Genomic DNA, 20,274 nt, shown 5'->3' with positions numbered 1-20,274 from the left:
GTTACTTCCTAGATACAATGTGGGTACAGGCATTGGGTAAACACAGCCATTCCGTATGGAAGAAATTGGCCAAAACATAGGGACTAAAGGCCCCATGCAAGTCCAAAATCCAGTGGGGCAGTCATTAAACCTTAAAGTTCCAAAATGATCTCCTTTGACTCCATGTCTCACATCCAGGTTATGCTGATGCAAGAGGTGGGCTTCTACGGCCTTGGACAGCTCTGCCCCGTGGCTTTACAGGTTACAGCCCCCTCCCAGCTGCTTTCGCAGGCTGGCATTGAGTGCCTGTGGTTTTTTCAGGTACGTGGTGCAAGCTGTCAGTGGGTCTACCACACTGGGGTCTGGAGGATGGTGGCCCTCTTCTCCCAGATCCACCAGGTAGTGCCCCAGTGGGGACTCTGTGTAGGGGCTCCAACCCCACATTTCCCTTCTGCACTGCCCTAGCAGAGGTTCTCCAAGAGGATCCCACCACTATAGCACACCTCTGCCCGGACAGCCAGGCATTTCCATACATCCTCTGAAATCTAGGTGGAGGTTCCCCAAGCTTAATTATTGACTTCTGTGCACCCACACGCCCAACACTACATGGAAGGTGCCAAGGCTTGGGGCTTGCACCATCTGAATCAATGGCCTGAGCTGTACCTTGGCCCCTTTTAGCCATGCTGGAGCTGAAGTAGCTGGGACACAGGGCACCATGTCCTGAGGCCACACAGAGCAGGGGGGCCCTGGGCCTGGCCCAGGAAACCATTTTTGACTCCTAGACCTCTGGGTCTGTGATGGGAGGGGCTGCTGTGAAGGTCTCTGATTTGCTCTGGAGACATTTTCCCTATTGTCTTGGTGATTAACATTTGACTCCTCATTAATTATGCAAATTTCTGTAGCAAGCTGGAATTTCTCTCCAGAAATTTTTTTTTCTATCTCATCATCAGGCTGCAAATTTTCCAAATTTTGTGCTCTGCTTCCTCCTGAATGCTTTGTCACTTAGAGATTTCTTCTGCCACATACCCTAAATCATCACTCTCAAGTTCAAAGTTCCACAGATCTCTAGGGCAGAGGCAAAATGCCACCAGTCTCTTTGCATAACAAGAGTGACTTTTACTCCAGTTCCCAACAAGTTCATCATCTCCATCTGAGACCACCTCAGCCTGGACTTCATTGTCCTTATCATTACCAGCATTTTGGTCAAAGTAATTCAACAAGTCTCTAGGAAGTTCCAAACTTTCCTGCATTTTCCTGTCTTCTGAGCCCTCCAAATCTCTAGCAAGTTCCAAACTTTCTCACGTTTTCCTTTCTTCTCCTGAGCCCTCCAAACTGTTCCAACCTCTGTCTGTTACCCAGTCCCAAAGTTGCTGCCACATTTTCAGGTATCCTTATAGCAGCACCCTACGCTACCAGTATCAGTTTACTGTATTAGTCTGTTCTCATGCTGCTAATAAAGACATACCTTAGACTGAGTAAATTATAAAGGAGAGATGTTTAACTGATTCACATTTCAGCTGGCTGGGAAGGCCTCAGGAAACTTACAATCATGGCAGAAGGGGAAGCAAACACATCCATTGTCACATGGCGGCAGCAAGGAGCAGTGCCAAACAAAAGGGGGAAAAGCGCCTCATAGAACCATCAGATCTTATGAGAACTCAGTCACTATCAGGAGAACAGCATGAAGGTAACTGCCCCTAAGATTAAATTACCTCCCACCGGGTCCCTCCCATGACACGTGGGGATTATGGGGACTACAATTCAAGATGAGATTTGGGGACACAGCCAAACCATATCACAATGTTAACTCTTATTTCTTTGCTTTAATATTAATGTGATATGTGTCATGTTGCCTGGGTCTGTTTGTATTATATGAATAAGGTCACTGGATTTGGTACTGCAAATACACTTATTATCTCTTGCTCTTGCTACCTGACTTGAGACAACAGAAAATATTTTTCTCTGTCTGGATTGTGATGTTTTATTTCATTGTTATGAGGTTTGCAGAAACCTGAGATACAGCATCTTTCTCCTTGCAGTTTGCACCCATCAGTATGCTCTGTCTTGATAATGAGACTCTTTTTTCCCAAAGAGAGAAAAAAGAAAGGAAAAGAATCTGTCCCCTGGATGCACACATTTGCTTGCTTCTGTCTTTGTGAACCTTCCCCTAGGCCCTGGAAAGGGAGCTCGTGTTTGCTTCCTTGGGAGGACGAAAGCTGGGCTGCAACACTTGCTCCCCAGCATGACGTCGAAGACTGCTGCTGGGCCTGCAGAGTGGGAACAGCCAAACTAGGCCAAGGGGGTTCCTCCTCCTCCCCACTCCTCTCCCTTGGACTCAGTGGGAGCTGGGGATTATTCTTTCCAGACCTTATAGTCTTATTAGGATCTATTTTTGTTTTTCTTTCTTGATCCCTAGAGGAAGCATAATGCTACCACGATATCAAACAGCTATGCAGATTGCCCTGGCAAAATGAATCATACATTTGCTTCCTTCACAGAAACCACATTAGTCACCACCAGTGTTCTGCAGTAGAAGGCATTTTCTTATACAGGTCCTTCAATGGACTCTTTTTTATTTCCCATGTAACAATTTTGTTTTTTCCTTTTTTTTATTTTTGCCACTTTTTTTTTTTTTTGGAAAAAAGGGATTATTTCAACTCTAATAAGTCTCCTTTTGTGTTCTTTGAATGTTTTTGAATTAAAAAGAAAATCCATAATTGTCATGTTCCGATATGCCTTCCTCGTGCAGGAATTTTAATCTAAATGTAGAAGAGTGATTCCTAATTCTTATAAGTCACTGAGTGACACATTGAATAAAGCTTACAGTAAATTACTGGCGAATGAAACAGCTTGTAATGTTTTAACCTCCAAGTCAATATATGGCAATATTTAAATATGATGCATTTTCCACCACTTATCAACCTTATTTAATCCTACTGTAGCTTCATTTTTAGGATCTCTAGAGATAAGAAATCTTTTTAAAGAGCTGTATTAACCGGACTTTCTGTGCGGCCTATGTAGTTTTCTGCTTGTCTAGTGCTTCCCTCTGGTGACCATTTCTTGAATTACAGGCCATAGATTTTTGCATTTTAGCCTGGGGGTGGGAGGTGGCCAGTTGGGGGATGTGGGGGGTGCGGGAGTGAACCAGCAATTTTTAAAGTGTATGCAATATCGTTGCCTTTGTTTATATCCATGTTCAGCTGTCAAATAAAATCTGCAGGCCAGAGCAGATTTCATTCTAGAGCACTACTGGATAGAAATATTAAGCCCAGTTCAGGCATTTAGGCCTGCTTTATATTCACCAGCTGGCCACGTGTGTTTCTTAGCTGGGCTGAATAGAGGTGGTAGAGAGGAATTTAGCCCAAGAAATGAAGCTTTTCCTTATGGCTTGCTCCTTTTCTTTTTTAAAAAGTTCTTTTCCACTCTAGATGCCAGCCTTACTGATAGCTTCTAAAGCCTTCTCTCTTGCTCCCAGGCTGAAATCAGAATTGCTTGTTAGAGTTAACCATCCAACATTATTCCTCAGGTCCCCAGTAACATCCCCATGGTGCCAGACAGAGGAAGGAGGAGGCAAATAACTTTTCACTGATATTTGATTCCTATCAATAAATCCTGGAGTCACAGAGCCTTCTATAAACCCATCTGGATATATACATACATATGTATATATAAATTAGCCACCAAGCCTGGCTGATTTTTGTATTTTTAGTAGAGATGGGGTTTCAACATGTTAGCAAGGCTGATCTCGAACTCCTGACCTCAAGTGAGCCACCCGCCTCAGCCTCCCAAAGTGCTGGGATTATAGGCGCGAGTCACCATGCCTAGCCATGCAGGGCACATTTGAGTGAATAATAATTAGTATTTGCTGACTATGCTGGGAACAGATAAATGAAGCCAAAGCCCCAGCTGCCTTGGACCTGAGAGAGGTTTCTAATTTGGTATTAGCATAAAGGGATTTGTGAGTGTTTGAAAGAAGGAAGACAAGAGGGAGAGGATATTACTCTGCACCTGCTGCATGTGCAAGACGCTGCCCCAAGATTTATTCTCCTAACCACCCTGTCCAAGATGGAAGAACTATGGCCTAGAAAGATTTCACAATTTCACAATGCCACATGGTTTAAACTAAAATCCAGGTTGGCCTGGCTACAAGGCCCACAGTCCTCCTAGAATACCATGAGGCTGTGGGGAGAGGGTTCAAACATCGGATCAGTGGTTAGAGGAGAGGCACTGTTGATGGACTGAATGACTCTGGATTGTATTGTGGACTTGGTCTGTGGCTGTTTTCCTTGCATCATGATGCTCTGCATTGTAATGCGTGGTAGAGGGCAGGGAGGGGCAGTGAGGTGGGGTGAGGGAGGTGAATCTCAGCACGTCTGGACAACTCTTTAACATCCTGTGCTGGGCATGGTGAACCTTTTCTAGTTTAATGTACAAGATGGACACCAGAGGAATCTGGCTATAGGAGGCAGTAACGCCTTACTGGGAACTGCTTGCTTACTTTTTTGGTTTTCATAAGAGATAAGTGTGATGAGTACATAAATATCTACTGTGATATTTTCTATAGCTTTCTATTGAAATATTTCTTAATTTAAAATTAAAACAGTGAAAAGGGTTAGGTGAGCTTAGTGGTATGCACCTGTGGTCTGAGCTACTCAGGCTGCTGAGGCAAGAGGATCGCTTGAGCCCAGGAGTTTGAGGCTGCAGTGAGCTTTGATCACATCACTGCACTCCAGTCTGGGTGACAGAGCAAGACCCCATCTCTAAAATACAAGAAACAAAAATGCTAAAAGAGAGCAAAGACAATTTAGCCCACTATCTTTTCTCTTTCACAGGTGACACAGTATCAGGGAAGCTGCTTGCAAGGACTTTCAAATTTCTAAGCGGGTTAGAAATCACATCTCACTTAAACTGAGTTGCAATGAAATGTTTGTCAATTAAAAGCAATTCAGTCTTACATAGAACAGAATAGAGAACCCAAAAACAAATCCACACACACCTACAGTCAACTCATTTTTGACATAGGTATCAAGAATGTACACTGGGGAAAAGACAGTCTCTTTAATAAATGGTGCTGGGAAAACTGGATATCCACATGCAGAAGCCTGTAATCCCAGCTACTCGGGAGAGTAGCTCGACCCCATCTTCTGTCGTGTACAAAAATCAAATTAAAATGGATTAAAGACTTAAATCTAAGACCTCAAACTATACAACTACTATAAGAAAACATTGAGGAAACTCTCCAGGACATTGGTCTGGGCAAAATGTCTTGAGTAACACCCCCCAAGCACAGGAAGCCAAAGCAAGAATAGACAAATTGGATCACATCAAACTAAAAAGCTTCTGCACAGCAAAGGAAACAATCAACAAAGTGAAGAGACAACCCACAGAATGGGAGAAAATATTTGCAGACTACCTATATGACAAGGGATTAATAACTGTAATGTATAAGGAGCTCAAACAACTCTATGTAAAAAACCCAATAATTTGATTAAAAATTGGGCAAAAGATTTTAATAGATATTTCTCAAAAGAAGACATACAAATGGCAAACTGGCATATGAAAAGGTGCTCAAGATTATTGATCATCAGAGAAATGCAGATCAAAACTACAATAAGTTATCATCTCACCCCAGTTGAAATGGCTTTTATCCAAAAGATAGGCAATAACAAATGCTGTTGAGGATACAGAGAAATGGGAAACCTTATACATTGTTGGCAGGAATGTAACTTAGTACAGGTACTATGGAGAACAGTTTGGAGGTTCCTCAAAAAACTAAAAATTGGCTGAGCACGGTGGCTCATTCCTGTAATCCCAGCACTTTGGGAGGCCGAGGTGGGCAGATCATGAGGTCAGGAGATCAAGACGATCCTGGCCAACATGGTGAAACTCTGTCTCTACTAAAAGAAAAAAAAAATGCCAAAAATTAGCTGGGTATGGTGGTGTGTGCCTGTAACCCCAGCTTCTCGGGAGGCTGAGGAAGGAGAATCGTTTGAACCAGGGAGTAGGAGGTTGCAGTGAGCTGAGATTGTGCCACTGCACTCCAGCGTGGTGACAGAGCAAGACTGCGTCTAAAAAAAAAAAAAAAACAAAACACACACACACACTAAAAATTGAGCTATCGTGATCCAGCAATACCACTGCTGGGTGTATACCCAAAAGAAAGGAAATCAGTATATTGAGGAGACACCTGCACTCCCATGTTTGATGCAGCACTGTTCACAATGGCCAAAATTTGGAAGCAACCTAAGAGTCCATCAGTAGATGAATGAATAAAGAAAATGTGGTATCTATACATAATGGAGTACTATTCAGCCATAAAGAAGAATGAGATCCTGTCATTTGCAACAATGTGGGTGGAACTGGAAGTCATTATGTTAAGTGAAATAAGCCAGGTATGGAAAGACAAACATTGCATATTTTCACTCATTTGTGGGATCTAAAAATCAAAACAATTGAACCCATGGAGATGATAGTAGAAGGATTGTTACCAGAGGCTGGCAGGGGTAGTGGGAATGTATGAGGTGGAGGGTGGGAGGTGGGGATGCTTAATGGGTACAAAAAATAGAAAGAATGAAAAAGACCTAGTATTTGATAGCACAACAGGGTGACTATAGTCAATAATTAGTTAATTGTACATATTAAAATAAGTAAAATAATAGAATTGGATTGTTTGTAACACAAAGGATAAATGCTTGAGGGGATGGACACCATTTTACATGATGTGATTGTTATGCATTGCATGTCTGCATCAAAACACCTCATGTACCCCATATATACACCTACTATGTACCCACAAAAATACAAAAAAGCAAACAAAACAAAAATCAATAAAAGCAATACATAGCCTTAAAGTATTTCCTGAAGTCCACGTCGGGGTGTTGTTGCTTACATCCTTCACATGTAAGATTAAAAACTACTACAACAACAGGAGGCCCATGTAAAGTGATCTGTTCATGGCCAGGGGAAAAGCAAGGTTAAGATGACGTCACAAATGCAGAACAGCAGAGTCATTAAAACCATGAAATTTAGCTGGAAGTGTTCCAAAGCACTCTACAGGCTTCCTCTGTTAAACATTCTGGGAAAAGAAATAAGACTAGGGTCGCAATCCACATTTCTCCCGTCCTTTCTCATATTTAGAGCATAATTGTGTACATTATCTGAACTAATTATCACAACCGCTCTGAGAAGAAACATAAACAGAGACATTAAGTGATTCACTGAACTGCAGGGCTGGTTGGTGATACAGCGGCCTCACTCCGGGTCCCACAAGCGCCATCTGCACCATTCGGAGATTTGTTCCAGCTGCATCCCTCTGTGTCTGCCTCAGCCCCCCACTGGCTCCCACTGCCCTGGCTTCTGGGAGGTGACATACCTGTTCATGAGACCATGTTCTTTCAGAACCATCCTTGACACAGATGTCCAGCCTCAGCTCTGTTCCGGTGGCTCCATGCTTGCTGTCCACACAGAGATTTGCTGCCACATTTCGGATCTGTGGAAAGAAGAATTTTGAGTGTGGGGCTATGTTGTATTTTATCATTGGCTCCTAACAACCATGGTATAGATTAAGTAAAACATAGATTATCTTTTTGGTTACATGCATATTGAATGAGACCTTGAATTTGTATGCAATTTATGGAGAAAAATCAGGGAATTAAATATAACATTGAAGCCATCTTCACAGGCTTAACAAGAATTCTGGAAAGAAATATAGTTATAATTCAGTATTAATCAGTCTGTACTTTGACTCACTTCCTTGTAACTGAAAGTCTGTAGCACTAGATACTGATCACTTGCATCTCTACTGTTCCTATACATAGGATTTCTGATGTTAGAATCATAAGTTTTTTGTTTAAGAATTGCTGAAGCAGATACTGAATTCCAGTGGAATGGCTGACTGCAGCCAGTTTAAGGACCCTCACAGAGGAAATGGATCAACATGAGAATATTGTTTCTTCATCTCCCTGTCCCATGACCTCATGCTGCTTTCTGTGACCAATCAATGATCTCCCAACTTCAGCCTAGTCCAAAACCCTTAAAAATCCTAGCCCCAAACTCCTTGGGGAGACAGATTTGAGGTTTCCTCCCATCTCCTCATTTAGCGGCCCTATAATTAAACTCTTTCTCTGCTGCAACCCCATATCTTGGTGTACTGACTTGCTGTACACATCAGGCAACAGACCTATTATGGTTACAACATGGTCTACTCGACATGCTAAAGAACATGAGATGGTTAAACAGCCAAACAGGAGCTGGCTGGGGCAAAGAATGTGTTGATAATGCAGCATAGGCAGTAGCCTGGAGTTTATGACTTCAGTAAAATGGGAGACTTTTCTTTTCAGATAGTGCTTAATTTGGAATTTATTATCTTCCTGCTTCAAAGCACCTTCTACCACTATCATGCTAGCGGGAGAGAGATCCAATATGAGGCGGATGTTGCAGTTACAGGATGTGATGGAGGAGAGTGAACCACTTAGCCCTGCATGGTTCTGTGCAGAACATGGTGACCTTTGGCTTCAGTTTGGCTACAGTGATCTTGGTCTACACCTATTGTCATAGTTTAGCATTGCTTTTGGATGATAAATTAAATGTCACTCTAGAGTATTAGCAAAATAGGAAAGACAGTGTTATTGCTGAAATACTATACTGGATAAAGATTCTCTACATAAAGCCTGACTTTGAAAATTTGCAGAGTGGAAACAAGGATAATTCTTTACAGTTATGTTAACACGGATATAAGGAACTCAATACTTAGAGATGGGAAAAGAGTGGATGATAGAAAGTGTCAAAAGCTGAAACAGCAGTAGAGTCTAGGTAGAGACATGTCCTTTTGTCACATCTTGTGTTTTTTTTTGAGACCGAGTTTCACTCTGTCTCCCAGGCTGGAGTACAGTGGTGAAATCTCGGCTCACTGCAACCTCCACCTCCCAGGTTCAAGCAATTCTTCTACCTCAGCCTCCTGAATAGCTGGGATTACAGGCGTGTGCCACCACGCCAAGCTAATTTTTGTATTTTTAGTAGAGACGGGGTTTCACCATGTTGGCCAGGCTGGTCTTGAACTCCCGACCTCGTGATCCGCCTGCCTCAGCCTCCCAAAGTGTTGGGATTACAGGTGTGAGCCACCATGGCTGTCCCTTTCGTCATATCTTCCTGCTTGAAGGTTTCACCAATCTTCCTGATAGTGTCAGAAGCACAGCCTGTAGCAGAGATGGATATTCTTGATAGTTTGCTATTTAGGCGTGTATACTTACATAAAGTCAATGACCTTAATCTTTTTTAAGCCTTTATATAGTCCTGGATTATGAATATACCTTCAGATCCTTTTAAGAATGGAAACAAAACCAGGATGGGCCCAACTGATCATTTAACCAAGGTTCTTTTGCCTGGTTGAGTAGATAAGGGAAGGAGTCTCTGCAACAGAAGAATACCCACCTGGGCCTGTTCCTGCTGGGGTGGGCAATGAGGCAGAGAGAAGATTTTTATCAAATATACTGAGTATCATGAAAGGAATAAATAATGCTGGGATAGAATGGTGGTGGTGGAAAGAGTAGTTCATATTTCATTTACTCTAAGAGTAGAGGTTGGGGATGCCAGTCAGGAGGGGATCAATGTGGTGGGTACTAATTTCCTTATTCAATAGGGACTTAGGCAACAGGTTGGGTTCATCTGCTACTGCTGGGGCTCTGCTTTCAGGATCTCTGTCCCTGATGACAAGGTAATGTGAAATAATGCAGAGTACAGGGGAACAGTTCTTAACCTGGTTTTGCCCACAGATTTCTCTGAGAATCCAAGGAAAGTGGTGGATATTTTTGAAACAAACAAACAAAACTATAAGTGGATATGTCCAAGCACTTTCGAATTGGTTTTCCTGGAACCCATCGACTCCAGATTTAAACCCTGAATTAGGGAAAATGCCTGCCCTGACCCCTTGGGAACTAGTTGCCTTCCTTCTCTTAGTGTAGGAGATCTAGAAAGACAGGGAATGAACTTGGCTGGTTGTCAGAAGGCACCTGATTTGCTCTCATTTCTTTTACCTTTACTACACCTTCCCTGAAATAAGTATCAGGGAGGAACTTCTCTCTAGAATTTGTGAAGCCAAGCTTAAAATACACGTTTTGTAAAATCAATTTCCTGATGTGTGATGGAATTTCTCTAGTGAAATAGAAACACCCAGAAGGTCAAAGGTAGATTTTGCTATTGCTGTCTTGAGCCTGGCACACTCTGCAAATCTCCTATTTGATCTGCTTATCTGAGTGCAGCATGTTGGTTTTCTAAAGCTGTCTATAACCTGAAAGCTACCTGACAGAACTCTGAGCAGGCCTTTCTTTTCATTCTTGGGCCATTTAACTCACAGACACACTCTTCTTAGAGAACCAGTATCAGTTTATACTGAAGACAACTTCAAGGCACTATTTTTCTCTCTACTTGAGTCCAGGAGCTCTGAACACATTGGGAAGAAAAAGCAGCCGCTTGCAGGTTCATGGCCAGTGGGTCCCAGAGGGAGAAGCTTGCTCTCCTATGTCGGCTGGCATTGGAACTCACATGTGGAGCAGCTCTGCTCCTGGAAAAGGAGGATGTGGGGGAGAAGAAAACATACCCAAGCCAGGGACACTGAGTGACAAGTCTGCCAAATCTGCCTGTGGATATGCACCAAAGCCTATTGGAGTGCCTCGTTTTGTTTTTAAATGTTATGAGCTCAAAAGGCCTCTGGCAGGGATGGAGGATACCATTTTCTAAACTCTTGAATTTTCTAAATCTCACTCAAGTGGCATCTGTGTAGACAATGGGATAAACTGCTTTGGAAGCCAAATTTCAGGTTTCAAAGGCATAATTGTCTACATCTGTGTAAATTCCAGAAAAAAGTTGTGCCAGGGAGGAAATGCTGTGAGTTCACTATAGGATAAGGTAGGCAGCTGGATATGAGATTAATATCCAGCTCTTCCTCAAGATTAGTATCCAGCCATTCCCACTTGCTTCTCTTCTTACCTGTCTACCTGCCTCTCTCCAGCACATATTCAGATTCTCTCATTTTGCTCACAAACTCAACTCCATTAAAATAAACAAGTGGATAAAATTCTAATAGAACTGATTCTAATACTTGTTTATTCACGCTAACAATATATTTTTTAAAAAATGTAGACAAGAACACTTAACGATGATTCATATTTTTTCAACATGGGCTCTGTACCTCTGGCTGAAGGTGAGGCAGTACACACACATACACATGGCCCAAACCTAGGACATGGGATATTACTATGTCTATGGCAGAATCAATCATTTTCAGGCTTTATTCCTTTGATGCCCAGCTTCAGGGCTCGACAGCATTGAAATTGTGTCAAGGAATCCTGAGAGACACTGAACAGGATTAGAGGATGAGGCAGTGCTTGGCTAGGAATGGGTGGGAAGGAGAAAAATGAGGAAAAGGGGAATCATAATGTGTGACAGGAATTACAGAGATAATCTCCTTTTGGGCAAGGATCAGGAAAAGATCTGGCAGAGAGTGAAGGAGTTCTTTAGGTCTGCAAGAGAAGTCAGGCTTAGCTTTAATACTGGCCCCCCAGCTCCCAACACAGGAGGTTTTTATCAGAGAGGTACAAGAGAAGGGGAATGTGGCATAAATGTCAAGGTGCCTAGTAGATGTGGGGTAGGTAATTCAACTGGCTGTTAGAGAGGGACTAGCCTTAGCTTAACAAATGAGCCAGCATGGTCTGCTAATTCCTCCTGATAGCCTTAGGTCTTTTAAGTAAGAAGTGATGGGTTCATTCCTCATTCAACAACATTTACTAGGTACCTGCTATGTCGTAGGCACTATGCTGGCAACCAGGTATACAGCAAAAAATAGACACTAGGGTAACACAGAAAGAGAACTGGATGGAGACTGAGCAGGTCCAGGTTCTGCTCATGAGGTACAGATGAGGTTCCCTATAAAACCTATAACCTCATTTTTTTTCAAGAGATAGGGTCTTGCTCTGTTGCCCAGGCTAGACTGCAGTGATGTGTTCACAGCTCACAGCTTGCCATAGTCTTTAACTCCTGAGCTCAAGCAATCTTTCCACTTCAGCCTCCTGTCCTTTTTAAAGCTCAGTTCATCCACTTACAGGAAGTCAACATTCTGAGAGTGATTTTGAATGAAAGGCACTTTGTGGTTAGAAATTCAGAGACTAAGAAAAACTGGCTTCTGTTCTCAAGGAGCCCACAATCATATCAGGGAGACATTACTCTGAAGACATCTTCTTAAGAGACTAAACGCTAAGTGAGACCCGAAGAGGAAATGACCGTTCTGGGTGAGATGGGCTTGGAGCACTTGGTAGGATGGATGACACTGGAAGGGGCCCTGGAGGATGAGTAGAATTGAATGTACACAGTAAAATGACAGAAGGACACTATTGCCTTAGGAATCAGAAATGAATACGGATATTGAAGTTTGACCGTGTACGGCATTTCTTAGGGAATGGCATGGCTCAACATAAGGTTTGTAAAATGAAGACGATCATGCCTCAGAGGGCAGTTGTGAGGATTAAACAGATGCATGTGAAGTGCCTGGCACAGTGTTTGTACATTGCAAGTGGTCAGTAAATGTTAGCTACTATTTATTTGTTTGTTAATTTTTTTGGCTGAATTGTCTGTGATGGTAAATCGGGTGCTGCCATGGCCAAATCACATTTCTATTATATCATGTGATCGCTCACAGCACTTAAGTTGAAGGAGACTGCAGATGAACAAGCCATGGTCCAGCATTGCAGGCCTGTTCTTCAGTGTGGATCACCGGTTAATCTTCACAGTGTCTTACACAATCCCCCAAGATCTCAATCTGGCAATATGAGCACCACACCAAACACACCCACCTCCCTACCCCTCAATGAATGAACAATTTCTGCTGATTCTAGTCCTAGGTACTGAATGTCCCACTCCTCTCCTCTCCATCCCAGTCTCCCAGGCCTTTGACATCTTCTCATGAACTGTTTTAAAAAATTGTGATAAAATATACATAATGTAAAGTTCGTTATTTTAACCATTTTAAATGTTCAACTGAATAGTATTAAGTACATTCAAAATGTTGTGTAACCATCACCAAGATCTATTTCTAAAATGTTTCATAATTAAAAACAGCAACTATTAATCATTCAGCAATAACTCCCTACTTCCCCTTCTCCCCCAACCCCTGGTACTGTCTATTCTACTGACTATAAATAACATTTTGTAAACCTCATATAAATGGAACCATACCATGTTTGCCATTTTGTGTCTGGCTTATTTAACATTGTAGCATGTATCGGAACTTCATTTCCTTTTAAGGCCAATATTCTTTTTTTTTTTTTTTTTGAGATGGAGTCTCGCTCTGTCCCCCAGGCTGGAGTGCAGTGGCCCGATCTCGGCTCACTGTAGCCTCCGCCTCCTGGGTTCAAGTGATTCTCCTGCCTCAGCCTCCCAAGTAGCTGGGACCACAGGTGTGCACCATCACGCCTTGCTAATTTTTTTGCATTTTTAGTAGAGATGGGGTTTCACCTTATTAGCCAGGATGGTCTCAATCTCCTGACCTCATGATCCACCCACCTTGGCCTCCCAAAGTGCTGGGATTACAGGTGTGAGCCACCATGCCTGACCTCATATATATTTATATGAATAAACACATATATAAATATACACGTATATAAATATGCCAAATTTGTATCCATTCATCTATTGATGGACACTTGCACTGTTTCTACTTTTTTTTTTTTCTTGAGATGGACTCTCACTCTGTCGCCAGGCTGGAGTGCAGTGGCACAATCTTGGCTCACTGTACTCTCCGCCTCCTGGGTTCAAGTGATTCCCCTGCCTCAGCCTCCTGAGTAGCTGGGACTACAGGTGTGCACCACTACACCTGGCTAACTTTTGGTAATTTAGTAGAGACAGGGTTTCACCATGTTGGTCAGGATGGTCTCGATCCCCTGACCTCCTGATCTGCCCGTTATCTGCCCACCTCTGCCTCCCAAAGTGCTGGGATTACAGGCGTGAGCCACCGCTCCTGGCCTGTTTCTACTTTTTGGCTACTGCGAATAATGCTTCTGTGAACACTGGCATGCAAATATCTTTCCCATCCTTGTTTTCAATTATTTTGCCTATACATCTAGGAATGAAATTGCTGGGTCATAAGGTAATTCTATGTTTTAACTTTTTGAGGAACCATCAAACTGTTTTCCACAGTAGCTGAACCATTTTATGTCCCCACAAGCAATGTACAATGGTTCCAGTTTCTTCATATTTTTGCCAACACTTGTAGATTTTTTGGTTTATGTAATAGCCATCCTAGTGGATGTAAAGTGGTATTTCATTGTGGTTTGGATTTGCTTTTCCCTAATGACTAATGATGTTGGAAACTTTTTCATTTGCTTATTGAGCATTTGTACAGTTTGGAGCCTATTCAGGTTCTTTGCCTATTTTTGAATTGAGTCATTTGTGGTTTTATTTTTGCTTAAGGAGTTTTAAAAATATATATTCTAGATATTAATCCCTTATCAGATATATGACTTGTAAATATTTTATCCTATTCAGTGGGTTGTCTTTTCATTCTGTCAATTGTGCCTTTGATGCACAAAAGTTTTAATTTTGATGAAGTCCAATTTATCTATTTTTTTCTTTTGTTGCTTGTGCTTTGGTGTCATATTTAAGAGATCATTGCCATTCCAATGCCACGGAGATTTTCCCCTATGTTTTATTCTGAGTTTTATAGTTTTAGCTCTTATGTTTAGGTCTTTGATCCATTTAGAATTAAATTTTGTGTATGGTGTAAAGTAAAGTTGACAACCTCATTTTTTTTGCATGTAGATATATTAGTTTGAAATGGCTGCCATAGGAAAGTACCACAAACCGAGTGGATTAAACTACAGAAATTTATTGCCTGACAGTTCTGGAGGCTAAAAGACCAACATCAAGGTGTTCGCAGGTTGGTTCCTTCTGAGGGCTGTGAAAGAGGGTACATAATATGCTTCTCTCCTAGTTTCTGGTGGTTTGTGGCAATCTTTGATGTTCCTTGGCTTGTTAACATATCATGGTGGTTTCTGCTTTTATGTTCACTTGATGTTCTGTTTGTGTGTGTGCTGGTGTCCAAATTTCCCCTTTTTATGAAGACACCAATCATATTGGATTAGGGGCCCAGCATACTCAGAATAATCTCATCTTAATTAATTACATCTGCAATAATCTGATTTCCAAATAAGGTTACATTCTGAGGTACCAAGGATTAGGATTGCAACATATCAATTTTGGGGAGACATAATTCAATCCATTAGTAGTGGATATCCAGTTTTCCCAGCACCATTTGTTGAACAGACTGTCCATTCCTTATTGAGTGATATTGGCACCCTTGTCAAAAATCAATTAACTTTGTATGTGAGGGCTTATTTCTTGGCAATCTATTTGATTCTATTGGTCGATATGTCTATTTTATGACTGTACCACACATTTTTTGGATTACCATAGCTTTGTATTAAGTTTTGAAATTAGGAAATGTGGGTTCTCCAACTTTTGTTTTTCTTGTTCAAGATTGTTTTCGTTATTCGGGGTCCTTTGAGATTCCATATAAATTTTAAGATGGGTTTTTCTATTTTCACAAAATATCCCACTTAGATTTTGGTAGATGGCATTTAATCTGTAGGTCACTTTGCATAGTATCACCATTTAACAATAATGCTTTTTAAATCCATGAACATGGGATGTTTTTCCATTTATTTAGATAAGCAATTTCTTTCAGTAATGTTTTGTGTTTTTTTATGAGTCTTTTGCCCAATTTGTTAAATGTATTTCTACTCTCATTTATTTTTAGGGAGACATAAAATGTAGTGGTTAAATGCACATATTCTGAAGTTAGACTGCCCAGAGTTTGATTTCATCATTTAGTAGAGCTGCATGACATTAAGCAAGTTAACTTAACTTATTTTTGCCTCACTTTTTTTCCTTAAAATTAAGGATAATGCTTCATAAATTTGATGTGAGTATTAAATGAGATTACACATATATTTGTTTTAGTGTATGGACCATATTATGTGCTCAATAGATGTTAATGTTTCATAGTAGTAGTAGCAGTAGTATCAAGATGTAGTAAGAAATGAGACTGGGGCAGTGTATTGGTGCCATCTTGTGAAGAGTCTTAAATATCAAGATGAGGCATTTAGACCTTGTTCTGTTGGCAAAAAGATCATGAAATGTTTTTGAGAACAAAAACTTGGTGATTATGAGAAAGACAGGTGGAGAGTTATATAATTGTCATAATGGGTACTAGTTCTAATTGGCAATGAGAATCTGAACCAGTGATAGAATGTATCGAAATAATATATCCGAATTATATATATATATTATATGTATTCAAAAGAAGATATGTGTTTAGACATTTTAAATAAAAATTACAGATCTTGACAACTGTTTCCATGAGTATAATAAAGAAGGCATGCTGAGTTTGAGGTGTCTCTGTGACATCTATATATAGACATCTAGAAGTCTGAAATTTGGAAGATAGGTCAGGGTAAGAAATGCCTATTTGGGTATATGCTCTTATCTACTGTTCTACTAATATTTTGCTAATATTCTACTAATATTTTGCCTTTCAACTTCAAATCCTTTTTTGGCTTACTTTGTGATTCTCAAGATGGACCCTGTAGATATTTCTCCTTTGTCAGTGGATACAATTTTGTCAGTGGATACAATTTTGCTAATAGAGAGTGCTGGAAGGACACTGGAAGGGCTGAGCAGGAGAAAGGGTCTTTCGTGTGTGTGTGTGTGTGTGCGCACACGCATGCATGCACAGTTTTTCCATGTGATAGCCAGTAAGTGGGCATGTGGGGTGGAGTGGGAGAGAGCAGCCCTCGCAGGAGTGGCCCTCAGACATAAGCAGCAGCTGCTATGTCCTGCAAGTTTCTTCGTCACTACCAAGCTGCATGTATATGACAGCCACACCACATCAAATGAAGCCTGAATCTCAACCTTGGCGTGGGAAAAGTTGGAGAGTTCTTCTAAGTTTCCAAGTTCCTGCCTTGCTCACATTCCTCAGCCCTAATGATGGTTACTGTTGTGTGGAGTTGCTGCTTCAGTACTCCCTAGAGCCCTCTTTTACCCCTTTTACCAGCCAACTTTTTTTTTTTAAATATTAAAATGTCCCTATTCAAATTACTGGTGTGATTTCTGTCTTCTGGCTGGACTTGGACTGATGCAACCACGTATGAGTAAGAATTGAAATAATAGAAGTACATGATCTCACTCAAGCAAAGAATAGAAAGGAATATGAGAAGATTGAGGAGGGAACTCCAGGGAATGATTTTTTTTGAAAGTGAGCAATGAAAGTGTAGCTAGAAATAAGAAGGAGAAAATAAGAAGAAATCATAAAGAAGTCTGGGAGAAGAGTTTCAAGTGGGAGGGGTGAGCTGCATTGTCAGATTTCACAGAGGGATCCAGTAGGGGAGGCCTAGGGAGAGGCTGTTGGATTTGGCAATAAGGAAGTCACCAGAGACCTTTCAAAGGACAGTTTCTGTGGTTTGATGAATGAAGGTAGAAGACAGATTGCCAAGAGGACTGAGAAAAAAATGGAAGGTGAACAGAGTCAACAAATGGAAGTTTCTCTTTCAAGAAGCTTGATAGTGATGGGAATGATATATACAGGAGAAAAGCAGAAATAAAATAAACATTTTGGGGATAGGGAGATTTGAGGATGGAATTACATATAAGCCCTGACATAATTCGAGACTCAGATAAAAAAATTGTGAAGTGCTTGTAGAAATTAAAAGCAGCATATAAATGCAACATACTAGAAATGCTTTTGTGATTCTTATAGGATTTTTCACTATTTAAAGCTTTGCCTCATAGCCATCGCACCATTTTTGCTTAAACAGATCCATTCCACCTCTAATTGCTCCGTGCTAGTCACATCCAATGACTGCTGGCAGAGACCACCTAGGGCCTTTCCTTGAAATTATGCCTGCAGAGATTTTCTTCCTATCTTGTGCACATTTTCCTTTTCTGAATTTACCATAAATGTAATTGCTTTGGCGTCTCTCTCTTGCCCTGGGACTTGTTGGGACTACTCATTTCAGAAGCTGGCTTACATTATGCAAGAGAAAGAAGAACCCACAGCAGAAATATTATCAGAGGGCCCTCAGGTTCATATGTGTTCTGCTCCAAATCATCTTTTCCTAAAGCCATGTCTTGCCACTTGAAGCTAAGCATTTTATTATTTGTGAAATATGTCTGGCATCAAAATAAAAACTTTTTTACTTGTGTGAATTTATGGGGAACATGAGAAATTCCATTACATGCATATAAAGCATAGTGACCAAGTAAGGGTATTCACGGTGTCCATCTCCCAAACACAATATATTTTTGTGAAGTATAGTCACGCTACCCTGCTATCAAACACTGAATTTACTCCCTCTATCTTACTGCATGTTTTTACTCTTTAATCCACATCTCTTCACCCTTCCCCCTGCCCCCACTCACCCTTCCCAGTCTATTAGCACAAAATAGAAACTTTTAAGTTAAGGATCCCTGGCCAAAAACAAGTTGATTTTCACAAATAGACACAGAGAAAAATTCATAAAAGTAAGCTACTCTACTACCTTTTGGGGTTAGGATAAGCAACTCTTTTCTGCTAGAAGGAAAATAAATTAAGGTTCTTACTGAACTGGATGCTTTCACAGGCATCATTTCACTTCCTCGTCTGCACTCTCGCCATGCTGTGTTTTCATTCATATTTGCAACTGAGGCTCTGAGAAAGTAGGTGGTTTGTCCAGTGCCATCCAACCAGGAGACAGCAGGCAGGATTCGCACCCATGTCTAATTCCTAGATCTGGGCTCTTTTTACCAAGCAAATGGTAATGGTTATAACTAATTCACTGGAAAAAATGTCATTTTAGGTCTTAAATCTGTGGCAACTGCTTTACTGAGCTCAAGGAAACCCATGGAAATTAAAGAAGGCTGTGAGTCCTTGGGTTTAGAAAAGAAGTGATCCTAGTCAAAAATAGGACTGGAGTCTGGTACAGATAGAGACACTGAACTGGAGTTAGAAAGAAAATCACTTTAACACTCGGGGCTGCCAAGGGATGGAGACAAGACAATGAAGACTTCAAAGTACAAGACTGAAGAAGAAGACCTGGTTACCCATGAGTGGCTTGACTCTAGGGGAGGCTGCGGTGGCACAAGAAAAGGCATTATGGAGTAGCAATAGGAGCAAACATCTCCTACCCTTTGCAAGAGGCTCTAGATTTTAAACCTGGACTTAAAAAAATCCATTTCTGAAAGGAAAAGTTAGAAAATGGCAGAAAAGTGGTGACTTCATCCTGAGTCATACAGTTCACTGGAAAGTAGCTCGTCTTGTGATCAACTGCCAGGGGTACATCACTCTACTTGGTTCTGCCTGAGTGCAAGTTTATTCCTGCCCTCTCATATCATCTTTGAAGATTAGAAAGCTTTGCTAGCTTGGACTTACTCTTTGTAAACAGATAATATGGAACAATTTGTGTTTTTCTGATCACATGAGAATGTGAGCCTTCGGAAACTATTAATTCTTTTTTTAAGTTAAAAAAATTTTATTTTAGGTTCAGGGGTCCATATGCAGGTTTGTTATATAGGTAAACTTGTGTCATGGGGGTTTGTTGTACAGATTATTTTGTCACCCAGATACTAAGCCTAGTATTTAATAGTTATTTTTCCTGATCCTCTCCTTCCTCCCACCCTCCACCCTCCCATAGCCCCCAGTGTGTGCTGTTCCCCTCTATGCGTCCATGTGTTCTCATCATTTAGCTCCCGCTTATAAGTGAGAACATGTAATATTTGATTTTCTGTTCCTACGTTAGTTTGCTAAGGATAACGGCCTCCAGCTTCATCCATGTCCCTGCAAAGGACAGGATCTCATTCTTTTTTATGGTTGCATAGTATTCCATGGTGTGTGTGTGTGTGTGTGTGTGTGTGCGTATCACATTTTCTTTATCCAATCTGTCACTGATGGACATTTAGATAGATTCCATGTCTTTGCTATTGTGAATAGTGCTGCGATGAACATATCATGCATTTGTCCTATTACTGGGTATGTATCCAAAGGAATATAAATCATTCTATCACAGTTAAATTTTTTTCTTAGGTTTTTGTGCTGTGATTTCATAAAGTCAAGGAAAGAAGTATTTTGTTACAGATCCTCTCATGAGTGCCCTGTTGGAACAGAGGCGTGGTCAGGTGAGGAAATAACCAAAAGCCAGCTTGGCTGACCAAGAGTTTTTGAAAACTCAGGTGACAATCTGTTATGTTTTGAAATGAGTTATTCAAATATTTGTTACG

The 20,274-nt window shown here is 41.0% G+C and overlaps 1 protein-coding gene across 3 annotated transcripts in view; it reads right to left on the bottom strand.

Annotated features, from left to right (window-relative positions):
* Positions 1-20,274, bottom strand: part of GALNTL6 (polypeptide N-acetylgalactosaminyltransferase like 6) — a 1,246,491-nt gene that overhangs the window by 25,213 nt on the left and 1,201,004 nt on the right. For all 3 annotated transcript variants that reach the window (XM_063638415.1, XM_055276416.2, XM_055276415.2), the window contains one exon: positions 7,352-7,468. In XM_063638415.1, the coding sequence (XP_063494485.1) occupies positions 7,352-7,468 (117 nt within the window). The remainder of the gene's footprint in view (positions 1-7,351; positions 7,469-20,274) is intronic.

Source organism: Symphalangus syndactylus, chromosome 4 (assembly GCF_028878055.3).
Source record: "Symphalangus syndactylus isolate Jambi chromosome 4, NHGRI_mSymSyn1-v2.1_pri, whole genome shotgun sequence".
Lineage (NCBI taxonomy): Eukaryota > Metazoa > Chordata > Mammalia > Primates > Hylobatidae > Symphalangus > Symphalangus syndactylus.
The sequence above is the reverse complement of the archived record's forward strand: the minus strand, read 5'-3'. Positions and strand labels throughout refer to the sequence as shown.